At 42.9% G+C, this 21,806-nt stretch overlaps 1 protein-coding gene across 11 annotated transcripts in view; it reads left to right on the forward strand.

Annotated features, from left to right (window-relative positions):
• The window catches only part of MEGF11 (multiple EGF like domains 11), a 266,626-nt gene that overhangs the window by 176,541 nt on the left and 68,279 nt on the right, over positions 1 to 21,806 (forward strand). For all 11 annotated transcript variants that reach the window (XR_013775891.1, XM_079318187.1, XM_079318184.1 and 8 more), the window contains 3 exons: positions 4,338 to 4,474; positions 9,640 to 9,852; positions 17,140 to 17,314. Coding sequence is in view for 10 of the 11 variants with exons in the window: in XM_079318187.1 (XP_079174313.1) it covers positions 4,338 to 4,474; positions 9,640 to 9,852; positions 17,140 to 17,314 (525 nt within the window). In the remaining variant the exon portion in view is untranslated. The remainder of the gene's footprint in view (positions 1 to 4,337; positions 4,475 to 9,639; positions 9,853 to 17,139; positions 17,315 to 21,806) is intronic.

The raw sequence follows: 21,806 nt of genomic DNA on the forward strand, positions 1-21,806 counted from the left end.
CTCACAGGCCTTCATCCCATTTAGCTGTACTAAACTTCCTGGCATTTTTCCTGTATCTGACAATTAGTCTCTTGGCAAAGTTGCTGAATTTTAAAGCATGAAAGTACTCAGAATTTTTATTTTTACATGTAAAGCCCTGCAGATCATCACACAACTGTGACTTCTGATGGGGACCTCTATCTGTTCAAACATACAAAAGCTGAGAGAGAGGTTTATGTTCCTTTCCATTTGTACATCAACTGCTTTGAGTTCAAAAGTACCATCTATGAGATGTTGCTGTACATCAGCAATGAGAACATTGCTGTCCATAAGTTTTGGTGGAAAATGTCTCTAACAGGAGAGCTGGAATCTCTAACACCAGTCATGGCAAGGGTGGTGATGAGGCTATTCCATTTCAAATGACAAAGGCAAAACTTTTCCAGAAGTTTGAATATGGCCCCTTGCTCTCACCTGGCAATCAGTGGTGGCAAAGAAAAGGTTCTTTCCTTGAGTGCTGGAGCATTAGAAAAGCAATTCACATATTTTTGAGGGCCTATCAGTCCATTCTGGCACTACCCCTTAAGAAGTGATCAATAAAGTGATTCACATAAAAATATTACTTTTTTTTCATCTCATCTCCTCCATGCCAAGATTTCTCAGCATCTGAGTTGTTTTGCTGCATTCTTCCTTACTTGTGTTTTATCAGAAGTTTTCTTTTTAAAAGTTAAAACATCACTAAACAAATAAGAATATCAGAATAGAACAGGAATTTTTAGATGTCCTTTAGGATGCAACACAGAATCTAAGAAGAACCAGAGCACTGCACAGAAGCTGTGGTTATATTCTGGCCCAGTCCTGCCCAATTCCTTACAGCCTGGAGTTCCTTTTAAGCATTTTTAGGAGCCCAGAGAGACTTTTCTGAAAACTGTGTTGTTGGCTGCTCTGTCCCTAGAGGAACCCTAGAGTTAACAATTGATGTTTGAAACAAGCATAACTGAAAATTGAAGAGAGAGATCAAGTATTCTGCAGAAAGAAACTGAAATTATAAGTAAAAGCACTCAGCTTGTAAATGTTGAGATTTTAAGTATAAAGGGTCTCTCCAGGGTTTTAATGAAAAGCTGGTAATTCAGTGTACAGAGAGGGATAAAAAGTATGTTTTCATGCTATATTTTTAACTCTTGGTGGTTGGAATGGTTTGGGAAGTGAGACATGAGGGGGCTGTAAACGAGCAGGCGAGATGGGATTGCTAGACAGCATTCATTTTATTTCACACCATGGATTTCTGTGACACCAGGAATTTTACTTGCTGATTTTGAGGCTTGAGACTGCACATATATATTGAATATACCATCATTTTGGAAGGAACGAATTCTCCCTAGATTTATACAAGTGCAAATCCACTTGGACTTATTGCTGCTGGATGAACTGCAACTTTTATCCTTTCCTAGGCTGGCTTATTAACAAGAGCTCAGCTCCCTTAGGATTTGGTGGGATGGGGAAGGGGAGGCAGTGACTTTAAAATAAGGAAATCCTGGGGTTCTGAGGTTCTTCCTTGGATCTGCCATCTTCAAAGCCTGCTTCTTTTATGACTTGTAATCTTTTCCTCCCACCGGTGCCGAGTCTCCCAGCAGCATGAATTCCAGGGATGGTGTCCTGTGGGATTTTACTGCCCCATGGGTTCTTACCAGGAGGATGGTGGCCAACAGCCTCTACTGTTGAACAGTCAACAGAATGTTGACAATGTTGGGCTTTTCAACTTCTGTGCCTTTGTGGCTGTGAAATTTAGTGGGTGGCTGCTTTAGGGCCTCATTAATAATTTGCAGGTTTAATTCTATACATCTTTCTCATTTGCAGTATTAAATTCTCCAAGCACTCTCAGGAAGTGGGGAGATAAGTTAATTTAGCATTTACAACGCTTCTCAGAAGCCCTTTTGAAGGACCAGATCTCTGTGCTCAGGAAGGCAGCAATATTTCCTGATATGACAGAACATTTGTCACTGGCAATGCCCCCTGTTTGGCCCCAGACCCCCTTCCCAGGGTATCATGGTGCTGTGGTAATACAGCACATTCTGCTCATCACTTCTCTCTTATTGATTCTGGCCATTGTGAAGCATCATTTGTATTTTTGTCTATTTTTCTTTCTGTTGTGTATTTTAAACGCGGGGGTGTCTGAGAAAATGGAGCAGGAAAAAATCTTTTCTGTCCTACAAAATACAGCAAACAATGTCAAAAGCAGAAGCTGATAAGATCAGGGCCTTAAAAAAGGTGCTGATGGGGTGAACTTTGCTGATTAGGTGTAAAGCAGCAGGAAATGTTGATCTGACATTTGATCCTCTAGAGAGGGATGTTCTGAATTCCCTTAGTACATATTAATGCAAAAATTACAGCTAAAGATTCTCTTAGCTCGGGGGGATGCATCCCACAGTATTGCTTCCTCATCATTTGTTGATAGAAATCCTGTTCCTTTTGAGACATGAAGGGAGAAAGTATTTATTATCAAGATAAATGGACACTTAGGTTTTCAGATATATAGTGTTGTGTATTACTCAAGTCCAGAGACACCAGTTTTTAACACTGTAATCTGAAAGTTCTTGAACTGAGGCCAACCTGTCTGTTTTACAGCCAGAGAGCCATATAGCCCTGGTTGGAAAGGCTCAAAGTATCAGTTTTATGGTGACATTGAAGAGCAGCCTCTTCACTTTTGGGCTGTTGATACAGCTAAACTTCCCAAGCCCCAAGGAGTGAAAGCAGCCATTATATTCCTGGTTTATATTTTGAATAAGTTGTGTCTGATACGTGCTTTGTTCAGAACCCAGAGCCCCCAGGGTTTGGTTAGGGAAACAGAGAAATTAAACCCAAATAATCCTGTGGCCAGACAATGTTTCTGTCTCACACTGGGCACTGTGGTGGCACTGGCAGCAGAACCACTTGCTGCAGATGCCAAACATTTTCCATTATAGGACCACAACTTCAGATCCCAGCACTGCCAGACTTGTTTTGGCTGAAGTTCCTCAGCTGGATGCCAGCCTCAGGCTTTGTATTTGCTTACAGGGAGAAAAACAGTCATACAACTTCTAAGAAAATCTGGGGAAATCCTTGTAGGGCCTTGATACTTGGCAGGGACATTGTGGGATGCTTGGAGGAAAACCACCCGAGTCTGGCAGGCAAATTCTCCAAAGGCAGGACCCCACACAAGGGTGAGGATTCCCTGCCTTGGGGCTGAACAGCTGGAGCAGGGATCACCTGGGAGCTGCTTTACTTGTGAGCAGTGCCAGGGGGCACAGCAGGGACTGTCTGGCTCTGCTTCACTCCCAGGGCTGGTTTAGCAGGAGGGGAAGGAGGGAACATCTCAGAGATGAGCAGTTGGGGCTGGATGGAGGAAAGGATTAAAAGGGAGCCTCCAACAGGGATTTGGAATAGACTGGAATAAAGAGACAGGAAAGCAGAGAGCTGGGAGCATAAAATGGGATGTGGAGTTGAGGCAGGTCAGGGACTGAGAAGTGGCTCCAAGGTTGGGGATAAGGAGCTGGGAGGATGCTGGATGCTGCTTACTGTCACTGCTTAGGGATTAGGCAGATATTCCACTCCAAAATTCCTTCTTCTGGCCAGAAGGCTGCTGCAGTGCTCGTGTGGGGACTCACATTGCTTCTGGGCCATCACTGAGGGCTTTCTGCAGCTGTCCTAATCCTTAATCCCATCCTGCCCCTCCGTGGCTTTCCCAAAGATCCATTCTGTGCTGCTTTGGGAGGTGGATGTGGGGCTGGAGAGGGCAGAGGGAGCAGAGTGAAGGGTGTGAAGGGCAGCAGAGGCGTCTCCAGCCGCTGTGTTGGATTGAATGAATGAGGCTGTCTGAACAGGAGAGACCATTACAGACCATCAGTACCAGCACAGCTCCACCCTCCTAGTGCAACCTTTGCAGCAATCCTTTCCTTCCCAAACCTCTGTGCAGCATGTACCCAACAGTTTTTCAGACTCCATTCCACAAAAACCCCAGGAGCAGCTGTCTACAAACAGCCTTGGAGACTTCTCTGGTTGCCTTTAACTTCTCCCACATCTTTGTGTGGCTGTTCAAGGGGCAGTGCAAGCCCAGCTGCAGTGTGTGGGGGAGATCCAAGGAAGGGAATTATCCCTGAGTGTGCAGTGGTGAGAAAAATCCCTTCTGGAGTCAGGCCAGGCAGGCATTTACTATGGTAGTGGAGTTTTCAGACTGTCTTTAGCACATCTCATGCAGATAAAATATTGCTGCTACTCTTACATTTAGTTTTAGCAAGAAGGACAATAAAATTCCAAGCTGCATAGAGAAATTTATTGCATTATGAATGTTGACTGAAATATTGTTCCTTCTACAACCTTACCAGGGGCTGGTGTGTGCACAGCCATGTCCTCCTGGAACCTTTGGAATTAACTGCAGCCAGGACTGTCCATGCCACAACGGAGGACACTGTGACCCTGTGACAGGAAAATGCCTGTGTACAGCTGGCTATATAGGAGACAGGTAAAAATCAACCCCCAAAGCCTTTCATTTTCACCATGGACTGTCAATATTTATACCTCTTCTAGGACAATCTTCCTCCCTGAAAAATGATGTTATGTTTCTATTGCTCCAATTAGGTTCATCCTTCTGAAGCACTTCAAGCAATATAAATGTGGCAATGTTATTACTTTTTATTGGCAATGCTCTCCATTTACAGAGGTTTTTAATATAACTTTTAAAATTTAATGGATTAAATTTAATTTAGATATTTACAGTGATAAATTTAATAGAGAGCATTACATGTTTACAAGATATGTAAATGAACTATCTTTATACAAATTAATATCCTCAAGAGTAAGTAATGCAGCAGTTTAATGTCTCCTTCATTCCTCTGTGCTGCTGTAGCACTGATCCATCTCAGCCACCAGCAAAAGGTGATAAATCCTCAAAATTTATAAACGAGAGCCTTCACCCCTGAATCGATCAGAGCAGATGATAATATTGTTTTACCAAGGTGTCATGGATTCAGCAAAATGACTACACAGCAAAGTCAATGAGGGATTGCAGCACGTGCTGGCTTAGCCTCCAGCTAATCCTGGCTAACAAAGGCTGGGAAGTGCAGTTAAAGCAGCTCTCAGGAGCACTTTGCTTGGGGCCTGTGGCACCAGAGTTTGCACAGCTCACTAGTGGATGTTGTGCTAAAGCACTTGGTCCTCTATGTTCCCTTTTTTGTTAGCTCTGTATTGACATATGCTACAATTATATTTTAATGCAACAAAGCTCATTGGAATTTCTATTTCTGCCTTCACTGAATAATCAGCAGGTCATGGTAGCACAAACATCCAACCCTCAGCCCTGTGGGATGGTCAGAAGGCTGCTCCTTCCCATTACACATGGAGTTTCCCTGTTTCCATTTTATGGACATTTCTAATCGGAGGGACCTCTGGAGTTTATATCAGGGTTTGCATGGGGTTGAATATTGAAGAAATACTAATTATTTCCAAGTAATTTAGAGGAGAAGACATCAGTGTGCCTCCCTTCCCCATTCTCCATCTGGAGACTGTTTCCAGACATGTGGTACTGTATAATTCCTGTTTCTCTCTTTGTGGAGACTTTTTCACTAAAGCAGGCAACTGGGCAGGCTGGGCCTTTATAGTGGTGACCACACTTAAATCCCAAGATGTTCCCAGTTCTGGCCATGCTGGGGGAGGCTGACAGAGCCTCTTTACTCTCCTCATTTGGTTGTTGCACACCCTGATGGATTCCTGGCTGTAGATGAATCAATCTGATGAAGTATTGGAGCTGTTGGGAGCTCCCAGCCAGAGCCTGCATCCCTGTTGGGGTTGAGGAAAGGAGATGGGAAGAGGATTTTGCTGCTGATTGCCTTGGAGAGGGGCTGGAGAAGGCAACTCAGGGAGAGACTGGGCAGAGCAGGCACCTCAGGAAAGACATGGCAGGAGCTCACAGGGATTGTCTTTGAGCAAAGGGAGTGTGGACTAATGAGATCTGTACTTGGAGAAAAGTGAGAGAGATTTGCACTCCAGAGAGAGATGTTACTTGGGAAAGAGGACCATTAAAAAAGAAGACAGAATCAGTTAGGAGAAGTGGAAAAGAAGTGAGGGAAGATCATATTCTGGACCTGCATCCAAGCAAAACCCTTGGGAATGGCTCACCTTCCCCATCCCAGAGCAGGGAAGTAAAAGACACTGACGGGAGAGGCAGAAGAGCAGAAATGAAGATGTGTGAAAGGCTGAATGAGAACAGAATTGAAAAGGTAAACAGCCAGTTAGGAAAGCTCAGCTGCAGCAGTGTCAAACTGGATTAGCCTGGAAATTCCCATATTTCCAACGGTTCCTGGGAGGTTAAACATGTTAATCCCCCTTCCATAAGGGAAGGGAAACATTAGGCTGCTGTATCCAGCTGCAGTTCTGCTGCTCCCTTGGGTTGGGCAGCCCTGGTCTGTACTGGCTGTACTGGTTTGTTCTGGTTTGTTCATCCCTGCCCTCACCTGCCTGGGGACCTACTGGTTTCAGTGAGGCACGAGGTCTTTAAAGAGTCTGAATGGCTTTCCTTGGTTTTGTGTTCACAGCACAGGGACAATGGGACAGAACAGGCAGCTCCACTTTAGATCAGCCTGTTTTACCCTCTGCATCCCCTGCAGCTCTTGCAGTGTCACAGCAAAAAGGAGAGCTGGAGAATCTGCTGCACAACAAAACAGTGCTTGCTTTAACGTTTTACAAGGCATTGAGAAAAGTCTTCTTAATAATGACAGATACAGTGAATTACAGCAATAAAGACATAAATACATTTTACTTACTATCATCTTAAAATTGTCAATAAGTACTATGCAATGCTACAGTTCATCATCATGTGCAGAAGATAATAACACAGAGTTAGATAAATATCTGTGGAGATGAAATGGTCATAAAGGTCTGTGTGAGTGTAATTGCCACACTTTTGTTCCCTACCTGTTTTCCAAGAGTGGCACTGCACTAAATCTCTAGGAAATTGGCAGCACTGTTAATAACTGCAGGATGCTTTGTGCTCACTGAAATGACTGGATCCGTCATGGAAATGTGTGTTTTACAAACTGGAAAGGAATAATAGCAGGGGCACAGTTAGAAGCTGAGAATGGAGTGTTTCAGAATTCAGTGGCTCATAGGAAAAGTGAACATGCTGGTTTAGCTTTGTTTTCCATATTGCCCTTAAATAGAAAGATTGAATCTTAACAGAATAAATCTCACATTTATTAGAGCTATATGGGCAGAATTACTCTCCTGTTGTTGTGTTCATACCTGTATCTCTTATCTCCAGGTTACTGCATTTTGGATGGCTTTTCATATTTGTCTGTGCTACATAAACGTGTGCTACATAAATGTGTCTGTACTACATAAACTGTTTCAAAACAAAGAGGGCAGCCTAAAAATCTTTGCAGCATTATTTCTTAAAAAAAGAAAATTATGGGGAAAAATGTAGGAACATGTACTAAGTTCATCTGTTAAGCAGGCTGTCTTCTGTTTAATATTTTGTGAAATTGCTTCCATTAATTCTACAGGTGACAGCCATATTATCCTATCCCAACCCAAATAATTATGGTACATATTAAAGTTCAGTGGATATTATAATACGAATCTCCCCAGATAGGCAGAAAGCAATGTAAATTAAACAAGAAACATAACTAGGGCTTAGCAGCTCATTTTGTAATTTAATTGAACAATGTATCTGGTTGTTAATGGTGCTATGGACACATTAGATTGATATGTTGCAAAGGAAAGATGTTTAAGTAGAAAGCTAATTCCTGCTGTGATTATTCTCATGTTCCAGAGGAGTCATTATTAGTATTCTTTGTATAAAATTCATTAGCAGTAGCTGCTTGATCTCCAAATAAATAAGTTGGTTAAATTGTTAGTAGAAAAAGGCTAATTATGTAAATGGATTAGGTCGTCAATATTTCATCTCCAGATGCTTTTCTCCCTACTAGGTAATGCTTCATCTTCTATAAATGTAGAATGATACAGTGCACTATTGACTAAGAATTCACCCCGTGGAGCTCCGAGCTCTCCTGCTCACTCAGGGTCTGTGCAGCAGTGGGGACATGAGGAGCTTCATTGTTCCTCCTTGCATTTCATTTACTTGGAGTGTTCCAGCCCCACTGTTCCCATTCTTTGCTGGCTCTTTCCTTTGCAGCTGAACCCCTGAGAGCAGCAGGGCCCTCTCTCTCTCTCTGCCTCTCCAGACTCTTTAGCTCTTTGTCCCAAACTCCTCTCACTTTGGGTCTTGTATGAACTCCTCAACTCGGATTTGCAACGAGCGACTGTGTTGGTTCCTGCTGGAATTAAATCACCAGCCAGGCCCTTTGCTGTGCTCATTTATTTTTAGTAAAACGTGATAATCTGAAGCTGCAAAAGTAATGCCCTTCTTATATACTGCCTGTGTTCATTGCAGTTTTGCCTGGCTTGCATCACACATTAATCTTTTATTACTGATCATTATATTAACTCTCACCTGCCAGCTGTGAAATGACCTGCAGAAAGACATTTAACAATTGCCTCCATCCACTGAGTTTACAGTATACACTTTAATCAATGCTCAGGCTTAAATTAATGCTGATAGGCAATTTCCAATGTCTGGCATCCATGTGATAAGGGAATTGGGCTTTTCTGGGCTTCTCTTTCTGTTTTTATTAACTGAAAAGGCCTATCTGTATTTCACGGTGGATCATGTAAACTGTGGTACTGACTCATTGCAGAATTTTGAAACCACTAAATTATGTCAAGCACAAAATCAGTTGCTTTCTTCAGGACCTTAGCTGAGCTTTTGCAAGTAGGAAATAATCTGAACTCTTAAATTGGTTGTGTAGGACAAGGAAACAGACTTTTTGGCAGATCTCAGAACATATCCAAGTAGGGAGATATTTTTAACAGTGCATGGAAGGTGCAATTTAAAACAATCTGTGTAAAGTGTTTGCAGGTTCCAATTTTATGTGCATCAGATATTAAAAATGTTGGCAATTTTAAGAAGATTCTCCACTAAGGAGCATGAAAGTGATTTTTATTGAGATTTTATACTACTAAGCTACCCTGGAGTAGGAGAAGAAAAGCAAATTTAAGTTTTCAGTTACTCAGAACACACACAAAACACAAAGGGCTTTTTTTCTCCTTGTTGGTATAAAACTGGTGCAATGACAGTGAAGAGGACAAGTAAAACTAAAACACTGCTGGAAAACATTTTGCTCAATATTTCTAAATACACTTTTCCTTTTAACCCTCCTCATCAGTGAGAGGGCCATATGCTTTCAAGGGATGTGCACAGTCCTCCTGTGATAAAGGAAAGTCAAACAGGTGAGGGAGTTTTAGAATAAAATAATTGCCTATCAGTTTCTTACAACTGATGCTCACAATTGTCAAGGTCCAGGAATGAAGAATGAATTTTGTGAATGAAGGTAATATAATAATGCAAATTTAGCAGGATATAATTGGGCATAGATGAATGCAGTTTCTCTTAGCAGCAATTTGCATGCCCAAGATATCCCATCACTCCAGTGATACCATCACTTCAGCCCGTTACTTCAGTAAATGAGCAACAATTGCTCTGTTTTGCATTTAATACATTAACAAGAGGGTTCCTGTGTACAGTCATGTCCTGCTGAGGTGTGGCTGTGACTGTGCCATGTGCCATCCCTGCAGGTGTCAGGAGGAGTGTCCCATTGGCACCTATGGCTTCCAGTGCACGCAGACCTGTGACTGCCACAACGGGGCCAAGTGCTACCACGTCAACGGAGCCTGCATCTGTGACCCTGGCTTCAAAGGCATCCACTGCCAGGAAAGGATGTGTCCTGAGGGGTTTTATGGCCTCAAATGCAACAAGAGATGCCCTTGCAATATTACCAACACCCTCAGGTATGTACATCATCTAATATTCTAGTGCAGAGACTGTTCCAATAAAAGCATTGGGAAAAAATTAGCTACGCTTACTGTCCTTTTCTCTGTACTTTTAAGTACAAACACAGAGAGTTATTCTGGTTTGCAAAATTTGGATTTAAATGACCTCAGATTTGGAACAATAAGCCTCAGTCCAGCCAGATACTGAGCATGTATCTGTTTACAGTTGTGATTCCACCTGAAACAGCCTGAAATACAGCTTTATCCTGTAAATCTTCAAGACATATGAACCACCAGATGATGTTCATATGTATGGATAATAACCCACTGGAATTTAAAAAATAGATACATATTTACTCAAATCCATCACTTTCCCTCTCTTTTATGACATGGGTTTGCTTGTTAGATCTATAGACAGCAAGGGGACTTTCAACATGAAACCTAATTTGCTTCAGCTGATGTCTCATGGCAAATTACCTTGTTGGAAACACTTGAGGCAGATGTATAAATAGACTGAAATCAATATTCCTGAGTCAGTCTGTGGAACTGTAACACGGTTGACATTGTCAAAATAGACTTCTCATGTGCACCTATTTTTGCTCTTCATTCTCTCTTTGTGTATGAGGAAAATATTCAGGAAAATAAATATCAGGGAATTATATCTACAATGGAATAGCTTCGCTTAAAAGGTCAGGGTTTGATGTTTTATTCCCTTTTTTGATTTTTTAAAGATCTGATTCTTCGAGGTTCCCTTTGTTATGAGAAAGAGCCACAAACAGGCTTGAGCACTTTGAATTTACTTTCCAATTGCAGGCTTGAATAAGTTTTCCAAACCTTGAAAAGAAGGAAGAATTTAAGACTCTTCCCTATTATCCTCTTTGTTACCTTAAGTAACACCTTGCTTTGTTTACTGACTGCTGGAATTGCTGTTTGGTGAATCCTCACTCCCTGTCTTGCAGTAAAGGGAGCCTGGACAGCCAAAGCCCCCTGGCCTGAGCTGTCTGATGTTCTGGAGCCACATTTCCTCACCTGCACAATGCTGAGACCCTCAGTTCCCTCTGGATTCCCTCCTTTTTCTGCCCACTCCTGTTCAGCAGGCACAGCCAATTTAGGGTTGTGTAGGCTTCAGGGGGAGGTGGAGATAATTGATGCCCAGGCAAAAATGCCCTTGATACAGACATTCTTCAGTTTGAAGCCAGACAGGTGGGGACCTGACTGTCCTGCTGATGCTGACAAACACACCTTGCCATCTTGCTGCTGCTAAAATATAAACACACTCAATTATGTATGCAAGAAATGGCACCTCATTTGTGTGCACACGCAGACACACACACACATAAACACTTCAGGCAAATCTGTCTGTGCACTTGAGATAGACCCTATTTGTCTCAGTCTTGGAAATAAACAGGTGATTTTCCTTGTGAATTCAGCTGTGAGTGCTGAGGCTTTGCTTAACTGAAAGGCAGAGCTCACAATGGATTATTTAAAAAGTTGTAATTGTGGTGATACAACTCCTGTGCAGCAAGAGAGCTCCAGCTCAGTTTGACAGCCAGGATCCAAAGGCTTTGAGGCTCCCAGGGAGCTCTATACAAGAGTCTCCCATCGCTTCTGATTATGTTGTGTATCATGAAATCACTGCAAAAATACCATCCCTGAGGCATGAGCTGCACATTATGCACAAAAGGTTAGTACTGTGTTGTACTGAGGATGGGCAATGCCTCAGGAATTACTGCAGAGTGAGCTGAGGGAGAAATTCCTATGTGTCACATCACTGTGGTAAATCCAATCTGAATTGCTCCTCAGTGTAAACTATTCTTCAGGTGTACAGGAGGGTGAGATTATGTTCCTGGTCAGCAGCTGACACTTGTGTCTTCACCCCTCCTGAGCCTGCAGAAACCTGTTTGTTTCCATAAAGGCAGAAATAGAATGGAAGGACTGCAAGCCACAGGTGAGGCTGAGCTTGGCTGCAGTTTCTCAGCTGTGTGCTCAGTTCGTTAAGAGACTTTTAGGTGGGGTAAGACTATGGGTTGGAGAGTGAAAGAATTCACCCTGTGTTACTCAGAACTACCTGGGAGGTGCTGAGAGTTTGCCAGAGGATCTTTCCTGAAAGAACAGGCTTTCACCTTCCAGCTGTGAGAAAAAAAGAGGTCTCAGAGAGGTTTGAGAGAGTTCAGAAAGGGGGAGGATTGAATCCTCCCCCAGCTCTTTTCTGGGCATGTGGTCATTCCTACACACCCTGCCTGTTCCTGGTTGCTGTCTGATGGGAACATTTTATTCCTTCCCTCCCAGTACTGCTCCACCAGCGTCCCTTGCAGCATCCTGTGCTGAGATGGTATCTCAGGTTCCTTAATAAATGAGTCTGGTCTCTCTGTTGATAAAATCTCCCTTTTTCTTACATCTTATCACTGCTGTTATGGAACAAAGAGATACCAGCAAGCTGTAGATCGGTAAATGTTCTTTCATTCTTCCATGGAATTTCAGCTCTCCACTTTTCCACCAGCTCTGCAGTGTGCTGTCAATTGCTGAGCCAAGGAGCGTCAGAGCTGATGGAAAATGACCTTTTCCAAAGGCACTCCGTATTCTGAACAAATCTTTGTGCTCATTGTTTAACCAGTCCCATACAGTGCAGCTCTCTTCCCACCCACCTCTTCCCATTCCTCCCTGAGTGTTTGTCCCTACTGAAACTGGGCTCTTCCAAAGTGACTCATTTACCCACAGCCATCTACTTCCCCCAAGAGCAGTTTAAGCTGTTGGCTTCTAGTTGTGATCCCCAAGTGTGGAGGATAATTATTAAATACTTGTAGAAGGGGAAGGAAACTTCTGTCCCTGGATTTGTCTCATTTGATCTGGTTATTGGAAAGTTCTGAGGGCTTTGAGGAGTAGCTGAGGAGGAACTGTAGAAATACACAATCAGCTTTTCCATTTTCATAGATCTATCTATTTTAATGTCTGAAGAGATCAGAATGATCATCTAGTCTAACCTGCAGCATGGTAATGACTGAAGGACACCATCCAATAATTTCTGCATCAAAGCACACTGAAAGGCACTTTGTACAGGACTTTGAACAGCCCCACAATTAGGTGATTTAGAGTGTGGTGGTGACTTGGACTGTCCTTCTACAGGAAAGGGTACACCTGTAATAAACTCCCCTCTGCAAAAAGTCCATGTTGAGACAGCCTGCAATGGCTGGGAGGGAATAATCCTGGCTGCTTCTTCTGTCAGGCAGGGAGCAAAATGAACAGCTGGAATAGTCTTGGCCACTCACCCTTCCTGAGCACTGCTGTGGAGCTAGCCTGGGGAGCCATGTGCCCTTGGTAATGTCTTTCCCAGGTCAGAGATGTGAGAAGAAAGGAAGCCACCAGGACAAAATCAAATGGCATGGGCAGATCTCCAGAGGCTCCAGTTACTGCTTTAACACCAGCAGGATGGGGAGGACCAAACCCCACAGAGCTTCCATGAAGTTCTGCCTTGATCTGAGTCAATAATGTGCTGGACTGAAGGAGCCCTGCAGTCTCACTGTGGCCACTGCTTTGAAGCAAGAGGCATTTTAGTAAGGGAGACTGGATGTGGTGTGGGCACCATAAAACAGAAAATACTGTAAATTAAGTATTAGGCTGCTGGTAGCAAAAATAAGATGACTGGTGCTGCTGTATAAACAGATAATCAGGAAATTCACTGGGAAGGTGTTGCTTTGGCTGAAAAAAGTGTGAAGAACAAATTCAGAATTTGGAACAGACAGTGCTGTCTAAAACACTTCTAACTTGCCTTGAGAAATTACCTGGTTTTCTCAGATTTCCTCAAAATCAGATGCTTAAAAAATTTGAAGGTCAAAAATGCCTTTACACTTTTCAGTTCAGCTAATAAAAATTTTAAAAATAAATCTTCTATTCCGTAAATGTGGCTCAAAAGCCAGGGATTGTACAATAGCCTTCAAAGTGCAGCAGGAGCCCTGGAACCCTTTCCTTGTCAGCCCTGATGTGTGTGGACAGCTCTGTTCCACCTCTGCTTGGCCTGGAGCCACAGGAACACTTGGCTGCCTGTGTTCACTCCTGGTTTCTACTCTGCTTCTTCCTGAGATGTAGGAGAGTTGAAGAAATAAAAGTTGTTAAGATTCAATGCAAACTATGAAGGATAACACTGCCAAACTCTTTGAAGAGTGTGAGGTTCTCTTGCTGCTCCCAGCAAGGGTTGGAAAACAGATGTTGGTGGGTTTGCCTTTGGGATCCTTTTGGAACCCTCCCATTCTTCAGCCATCCTTCAGTGATCCTTCTGCAGAAGAGTTGTTTGTGTTCATTAATTTCAGTTTATTGGGGGCTGGAGAAATGCCTCAGATGCACTGTGACCCCTGTTGGAAAAATGTTACATGGATACATGGCCTGGGAAAGTGCATTCAGAAGAGGAGAAGAAGAATTATACAGATATTTACAAAAATTTCTAGCTGTATTTCCAATTCAAACTTTATTATGCCTCAAACTTTTCAGCTTCCATCCAAATAGCATTTAATTCACTGAACAGTCTGGATGCCTGGATGTTTGGATGGGTGATAGATCAATTTCCTAGCTCTGCTCTATATCTAGGTACATAATTTGACCAGAATGTGGTTGAACAAAATGCCAGCAGAAGAGAAACCTTCCTAACACACACACACACATCCACACATCCACACATCCACACATCCACTATTCCTACCTCATGAGCTGCAGCATATTCAGTATGCAACTCTGCTCACTTTAATTAATGGAATAGTTCATACAAACCAGAGAGAAAAAAAAGAATTAATATAAGAACTTTGTACTATTTAGTGATATCAGCTGCAGATCTTGAAAAGGTTTCCAAAGGAAAAAGGCATCATTTTAGAAATGGGAAAAATGAAGAAGAGTCAGCAAGGTGGCCAAGATTCCCTGGCAGGATTGGGAAGAGAACAGCTGCCTTGTATAGTTTGGGAAAGCATCTGAATTTCAGCCCTCCTCAAGTTAACTCTGCATCAGGCACCTGGATTGTCAAACAAGTGCTTTGGAGCTGGGAGAAAAACAAAACCCTGATCTGCTCAGGCTGATAACAAAATTATCCTTTCTTCAGTGGGAAGATTAAATGGATGGAGAGACCCAAACATCTGCATGGGATTTTCCTGGCTCAGAGTGCCATGAAATGTGGACAAGGCTTTGGTGGGTCAGAATATGCCCTCAAACTTCTACTGGCCTTTGTTTTGGAGTCCAAGTTCCCTTTCTCCAGTAGATTCTTCTGGAAAGCCTGTTTGGTTTTGGTTCTTGTTTTAGTGCATGTCAGGATGAATTCTAGCTCTTAATGCATAGCTTGTATCCCATGCAAAAAGACTTTCCATGCTGGTGAAGGAGCCAACCTCAGAGTAAAAATTCTGAGTGAGTGTAGTATTTTCTACTGAATTGTCATAGAATGATTCAAACTGCCCTGGTCATGTATTACCTTTGAAATATTTAATTTACCCTCCAGATGCAGTTCTCATGGAAGGACATGATACATGTAGTAGTAGTGGAAAGACAGAAACACAAAATTAATTTCAAAGTCTTTAATGTTGAGCTTTCTGCTCCTATTAGGTAATGATCAATAGACACAGGGGGGAAACCTGAGCTTCTATTCTTTTCATCTGAATGTTAAGAGGTGCTTTGTGAAAACCATAATTTCATGGACTGCTTTGTCATGGATGGTAGTTTGTTATGCTGATGGATTGTTTTAATTTGTCAGTAAAACGCTGATTATGATTAAACATTTGACACTTAGAAAATTTGATCCTTTTTAGTTGCAACACTGTATGACCAACCTCTCCTACCAGAAATGGCTTGAAACAAAGTTGGAAATTACATTTTATGAGGTTACCTTGAAAATTAACATATACAATATTAATTTTATAGGTGTAAAGAAACCCATTCAGTAATGCCTACATTCTTAAACTGTAGCAATAAATAATCATAAAGAAAAAGAAATTTTTTCTGGGATGCAAAAAACCAAGAGAGGCCCAGAGAGAGAGATCCCACCTTGCAGAAGTCTATTCTTCCTGTTCTGAGAGTAAAGAAAACAGCATTTCTGGCAATATTATTTCTCATCTCTCTCACTGAGGACTAAACATGCCATTCCTGTGCAGTGTTGTGGTGCAGAGGCCACTGAGCATGCTGAGCTCTCAGGTGCAGCCTCACACTCCTAATTGGCCTCAGACAACATCCCCCAGAAACCTCCATCCCTTCAAACCAGGAGTTTACACATCTCCAGCCTTCCTTCCCCTCCTGCCCCAGCCCCAGTCCCAGCCTCCTGCTGTGGCAAGGTGGTGCCCTGAGGAAACCTCAAGGAGGAAAAATGCCCAATAAAGATAAATTCTTTCATGCAGGAGGAACAGAGAGGTGAGAGTTCTACCTGTGGGTGCAGAAGGACCAGGCATTGTCCAGTCTTTTGAGCTCGATTCTCCTTTCTCCTTTTCTCTCCATGTGCTCTCACAACTGTGGAATCAACTGAATAAAAGTGAAAGCCAGAGGATTAATGTTGTACATTATGCAGCAAAAAGGAACTTGACTCATTTCCCTGCACAGCTGTGACTTAGTCCCAGGGCTCCTGTTAACTCCTGTCCCAAGTAAATCCCAAGACTTCAGGTGCTGATCAGTTTTGGTCGCTATGGCTGAATATTCCCAGCAAAACTCTTCTTCCAAGGAGAGTTCCCCTCCCAAAGCACCTTCCTTTCTACCTGTGCCTGCTGGAAACTGCTGCTGAGGTGGCACTCGCTTTTAAAACATAAATGACAGTGGGATGGGATGGGATGGGATGGGATGGAATGGAATGGAATGGAATGGAATGGAATGGAATGGAATGGAATGGAATGGAATGGAATGGAATGGAATAGGAATCCTGTACCCTTAAACTCAGGTTTATCTTCCCAGCTCTCTTGATTGCATTCCTCCACCCACTGGAATTCCTCCTATCCCAGAATATCTTTAGCTTGGCTGCATTATAGCCAAGTAGTGCAGCACATATCTGTCCTACAGCTTATAAGGATTAATTGTGTGGTTGCTGTCAGTAATCCAAGTCACACTGATTTGAGAATAGAAGAGCATCAACTTGAAGGTGTAAACTAGCCAATGCTGTGGCAATTCCCAGATGTTTGGAAATGCTGGTCTATTTAGCACCAGCTTTTGTATTTCCTTCCCAAATTATACAGCTGCTCATATTCACCACCCTAAAGAGTTTCCAGGCTTGCCCTGTTCTTAGTGTGACACGTGAAATATTCTGGGCCATGGTTTTCCTTCCTGCCCACACCTCATTAACATCTGTCTCTTCACTAGTTGCCATCCTCTGTCTGGGGAGTGCAGCTGCAAGGCTGGCTGGGCTGGGCTCTACTGCAACGAGACGTGTCCCGTGGGCTACTACGGCGAGGGCTGCCAGGTGCCCTGTCCCTGCCACAACGGGGCCGACTGTGACAGCATCACTGGCAGCTGCATCTGCGCCCCAGGCTTCATGGTGAGTGGGGCTGGCGTGGGGAGGGCTTTCATAAAGTGGCTGCAAAAATAAAAGGGCATTTTAATCTGATTTGAAATAATATTTGTATAAAAGCAGCCAAACGTGGGTCTTTTTCACCCATTCTGTGCTAAAGTCCACATCTCTGTCCTTTGAGCAGTGTCAGTCTGTGGCTGCTGGTTGTTTAGTTAACATCACTGTTCTAAGATTATTACTGTTATAAAGATAAAGATATAGTTTCCCATAGTATATTCTAAGTCAAGATGTAACAAAAAAGGTGTCAGATTATTGTCTGCCTGGAAGAGCAGAGAAAGAATTCTCATGGCCATTCAGCATGTTCCTTGTCAGTCACACTGTGATTTTAATAGATTAAGATATTTTAAAATGTTACAAATGATAGAGCAATTTATGTCTTTTCTGAGCCTGTGTGGCAGGTGTCTTTTACCTGAGCATCAGAAAGAGCTTCAGACATTCTGAGGTAAACAAGCATTGCATTTTATAGGTGAGACATAAAATGGCTGAAGAATCCAGCCAAGATGATAACATCAAAAATAGAGTTAACAATTGCCAGGCTGCAGCAGAGAGTATTGGGACACGGATCCAGGTGTCCAATCCTGCTGAGGCTGGGCAGAAGGGAATTCTGGCCAGTAAATTCCCTGGTTTTCTGTATATGAAGCTCACCCCTTCAGGAGCACACCATGGAAGACAAGAGCAGGCTGTGTTTAAGGAACAATACTTCTTAAAGGAAACAAAATACTTTAGAGAGAGAATTCCACCAAACTTCACAAAAAGTTTACTTTCTCTGTCCTTCATTTTACATTATCTGTCCCCACAGACCCATCTATGTTTTCTATACTATTATAACAATTATGGTATAATTACTAAATTTACTAGAAACCAAGGGACAGGCTGCACAGCTGGGACAGATCCATAGTGGGGAGGTCCTGTGTGAGATTAGTGGGATGCCAAAGACTTTTTTGCCTCCCTTCCTTCTAATTCCACACCTGAGTTTGTGATCCCCAGCTGGCATCTGCAGAGCTGTGCAATTGAAGTTATAGGTTAAAGAAACCTTTTTTCTCTGCCTCATGTCAGCAGCTGAAGCTGAAAGTTGGAGCTTCCACTGATTTCCAGGGGTTGTCTCAATGCCAGGTATTAAAAGATTTATTTAGGTGTGAGGGGCTGGACTCAAAAGCATCTGTGCAAGATAATGGTACTTAGAGATGGGGGGGAGGGGAAAAAAGAAAAGCTCTCTCAGGTTTGGTTCCCAACTCCACAAACAGAAAACAAGAATTAATCTTCTCTATACAGTAATTGATACACAAGTGGAGGAAGGATGAAGGCAGCAGCATGTTAGTAGCAACTACAAAATAAAAAGATGCCAAGATCCTCCTTCTTCTTAGGAATGCTGTCCAAATTTGCAGCACAAAAGCATTTAGGGACCCTTTACTGTACACATTTTAGAAAAGCATACCTTGTCCAATATACATTGCCCCAAGGCAGCATTAGTGCAGGCAGAAAGCCTGGGAAGTTCCTATTGCATTGCTTCAAAATAATATTTAATCTCATAATAAAGAGCTTTCTTGCATTGACATTTAAACAGCTTGGTTATTGAGGATAGCTCTATAATCACTGAAGCATATTTAGGCATTAGTATCATTGCTCTCACATAATATACTATAATCTCTGGCAATTAGTCCATGAGGGGAAGTAAAGCCTTGAAATTGCTAATTTATTGCCTCTGAAGCATATTTGTCATTCGTGTGCATGCCAGATGAGCTGCAATGGTTCTTTCAAGTGCTGCAGAGCACGGGCTGTGCAGAGAAGTTGCCGGGGACCTTTTCCTCCCAGCCCGGGGCGTTTCCTGCCGGGATGCTCCGGGCAGGGAGGAGGGGAGCTGGGAAAGCCTGTGGGGCCAGAACCAGGCTGGGAGAGCCTTATCCCAGTGATACACTCCAAGCCAAGCTTTCCCTTCAGATACGCCTGCCTAGCTCTTGCTGAGGCAGCAGGGGAGCTTTGCCTGGGGGTAGAGCTTTGCCCTTGAATTGGGCGAGTCCACAAGCTCAGGATGTGTCCTCTGGCAGAGCTGGCAGTGGATGGTGCTAAGGCAGAGCTGGGCAGAGCTAATTATTCACAAAAGCCATAGATGAATCCCTCTTGCTTTTTCGAGTATCAGGCTTGGCTGAGGCAGCCACACAGGCAGGAATGTTGCCACATGATTGGAAAGAACAAAACCAGGAGCAACATCTTACATTTTTCAGCAGTGATTGATCTACACATGATCCTGGGGCAGAGCAGTCTGAGGGGCTTCTCAGGAAGCAGAGAAGAGAAAATGGTGGGAGATGGGAGATAACTGCAGAATTTATCTGCAAAGGCAGAGAGGTTGGACCCACAGGACTTTGGGATTACTGGCTGCCTGGAATATGCAGTGCCCAAGGAAGGAAGGACAGTGTTTTCCTGACAAAGCACTCCTCCAGCACAGATGGTGGGTTTTTAACTCACCCTGCCTGTGTCAGGGTGGCTGGGCTGGGTTTCAGGATGAGTCATCTGCTCTTGCAGCCAAAACAGGGACATTTTGTTGGGATGCAGAACAAGCCATTAAAAACACAAAGCATCTGGTCACCTTTATTAAATGTATTAAGTGAAAAAGCAGTCATCTCATAGGCTGCTGTGTACGTGAGCAGAGCGCTTAATGTTTGGAAATTCAAGAAGATTCAAATTGTAAAATAAAAATGTATATGATAACTTAAAGAAAATACATTATTTATTAGCTATGACATTTCCAAAAATCAAAATGCCCAAGCTAAATAGTGGTGAGCTTGCAGTTTAGGATAGAGTTTCAAAACATCTTCTGCCTTATTTTTTCTGTGAATGTTTTGGGTCAGACTCAAGAGCAAGATTTGCATATGTTGGCTCTGAACCCAAATGAGTTTTACAATGTTGTAAAGCTATTATTGGGTATCAGGGTGTTTGTGTGAGGCACTGCTGTGGCTGTGATCCCAAGGGAGGATGGCTCTGTGGGTTCTGAACCTCTGTGCAGAACTGGGTGTGGATTTAACTGAGGAATCCACAACCCAAACCAGGCAGTTCTTGGAGGCAGCATGCAGGGCAATGAAAACAGGATAATAGTAGAGGAGACACAATAAAATCCTCCCCAAAGTCAGACCTACTCCTCATTTCTCCACAGGCCTGTTGCTTCCTGCATCCCACCTTTAAAGGAGGATAAAGGCTGTATCAGTTTAACTCAGATGATTGCAGGGAATCATCATTACAAGCACACCAAGAGGGCACTTCCCTCCAACTGGGACTTTTAACATATTTGAGGGTTCCCTCTTAGCACTGAAGTGATGAATTGCCAGCATGCTCTTCTGAAGAATGGTTTTGTAAAGCTGTTCTGCTGCCATCTCGTTTGTGACCAGAAGGAACCTGGCAAACACACACAGGGAGTGCACAGATCAGCCCTGAAAAGCACCAAGGGAGAGTCTTGACTGATAGAAATTGGATCCTCACTCCCACGTGGAAATGGCCACGGCTTGCAATAAATTATCTGGATGCAATTATGGGGGTGGTGAGAGGGGTTATACTAACTTGTACCTCCTCCTCTTTCCAAATTCTGCTCTAACATGTTCTCCTATAAGTCCACTGAACTCAGGTGTGCAGGAGGGACATAAAAAAAAGCATTACTTGCCATGTCCTCTCTCCCTTCTTTTGTTTTTGGTTCATTGAATTTTATTCCTGTAATTCAATAAACATGGTGGAGAAGGCCAGAGGATATGAATTAAATATGACAGGAGACCACAGGAATACTGACCTTGTGTCTCACAAGGAAATCTTGAAACCAACCCCCTGCACGTACCTATCAGCATTTTAGCTGCTGAAATCATTATAAATGCTACTGAGCTACAACTAAGTTCACCTTTTGCATTGCACAGCTAATTGCAACTTCCCTGAAAGCAGCGGCTATCTAGAGACCTCATCCCGTGCCATGCCTTTGTTTTTTATGGATGCTTTGTTTTCTTCTTTTGAAAAATGGGTTTAACTTCAAATACTTCCATTCTGTGTGTTGTGGCAAGGAGAGATGTAGTTAAAACATTTCTCAGCCCAAGACACTCTAAGAAAACTTTTAACACTTCTCTGTGGAATGTGCGGTCAGCTTTTACTTCAGTGGGCATTTAGGTCTATATTTCACATCCAGATGACAGAACTTATATTACTTTAAAGAGTTCATCTATTTATGCTGCTATTTTTTGAAGACCTGTCTGCTTTTATTGAACCCTGCATGCTGGCAAGCAGAGCAAGCACTTCATCACCAAAATGAAAGAATCCATTTTGACATTTCTCTATTTCTTCACTGTATTAGTAGATCCCACACAAGCCAATCACATGCTGCAAAGTATGGAAAGTACAGCAGTGGTGATCTCTTACTAGAAGACTTTTCAGCTTTTGAAATGGCTCTTAGATTTCCTAAAGCTTTCCAAGATTTATCCCAGTGCTGTGC

This window comes from Erithacus rubecula (genome assembly GCF_903797595.1).
Source record: "Erithacus rubecula genome assembly, chromosome: 14".
Lineage (NCBI taxonomy): Eukaryota > Metazoa > Chordata > Aves > Passeriformes > Muscicapidae > Erithacus > Erithacus rubecula.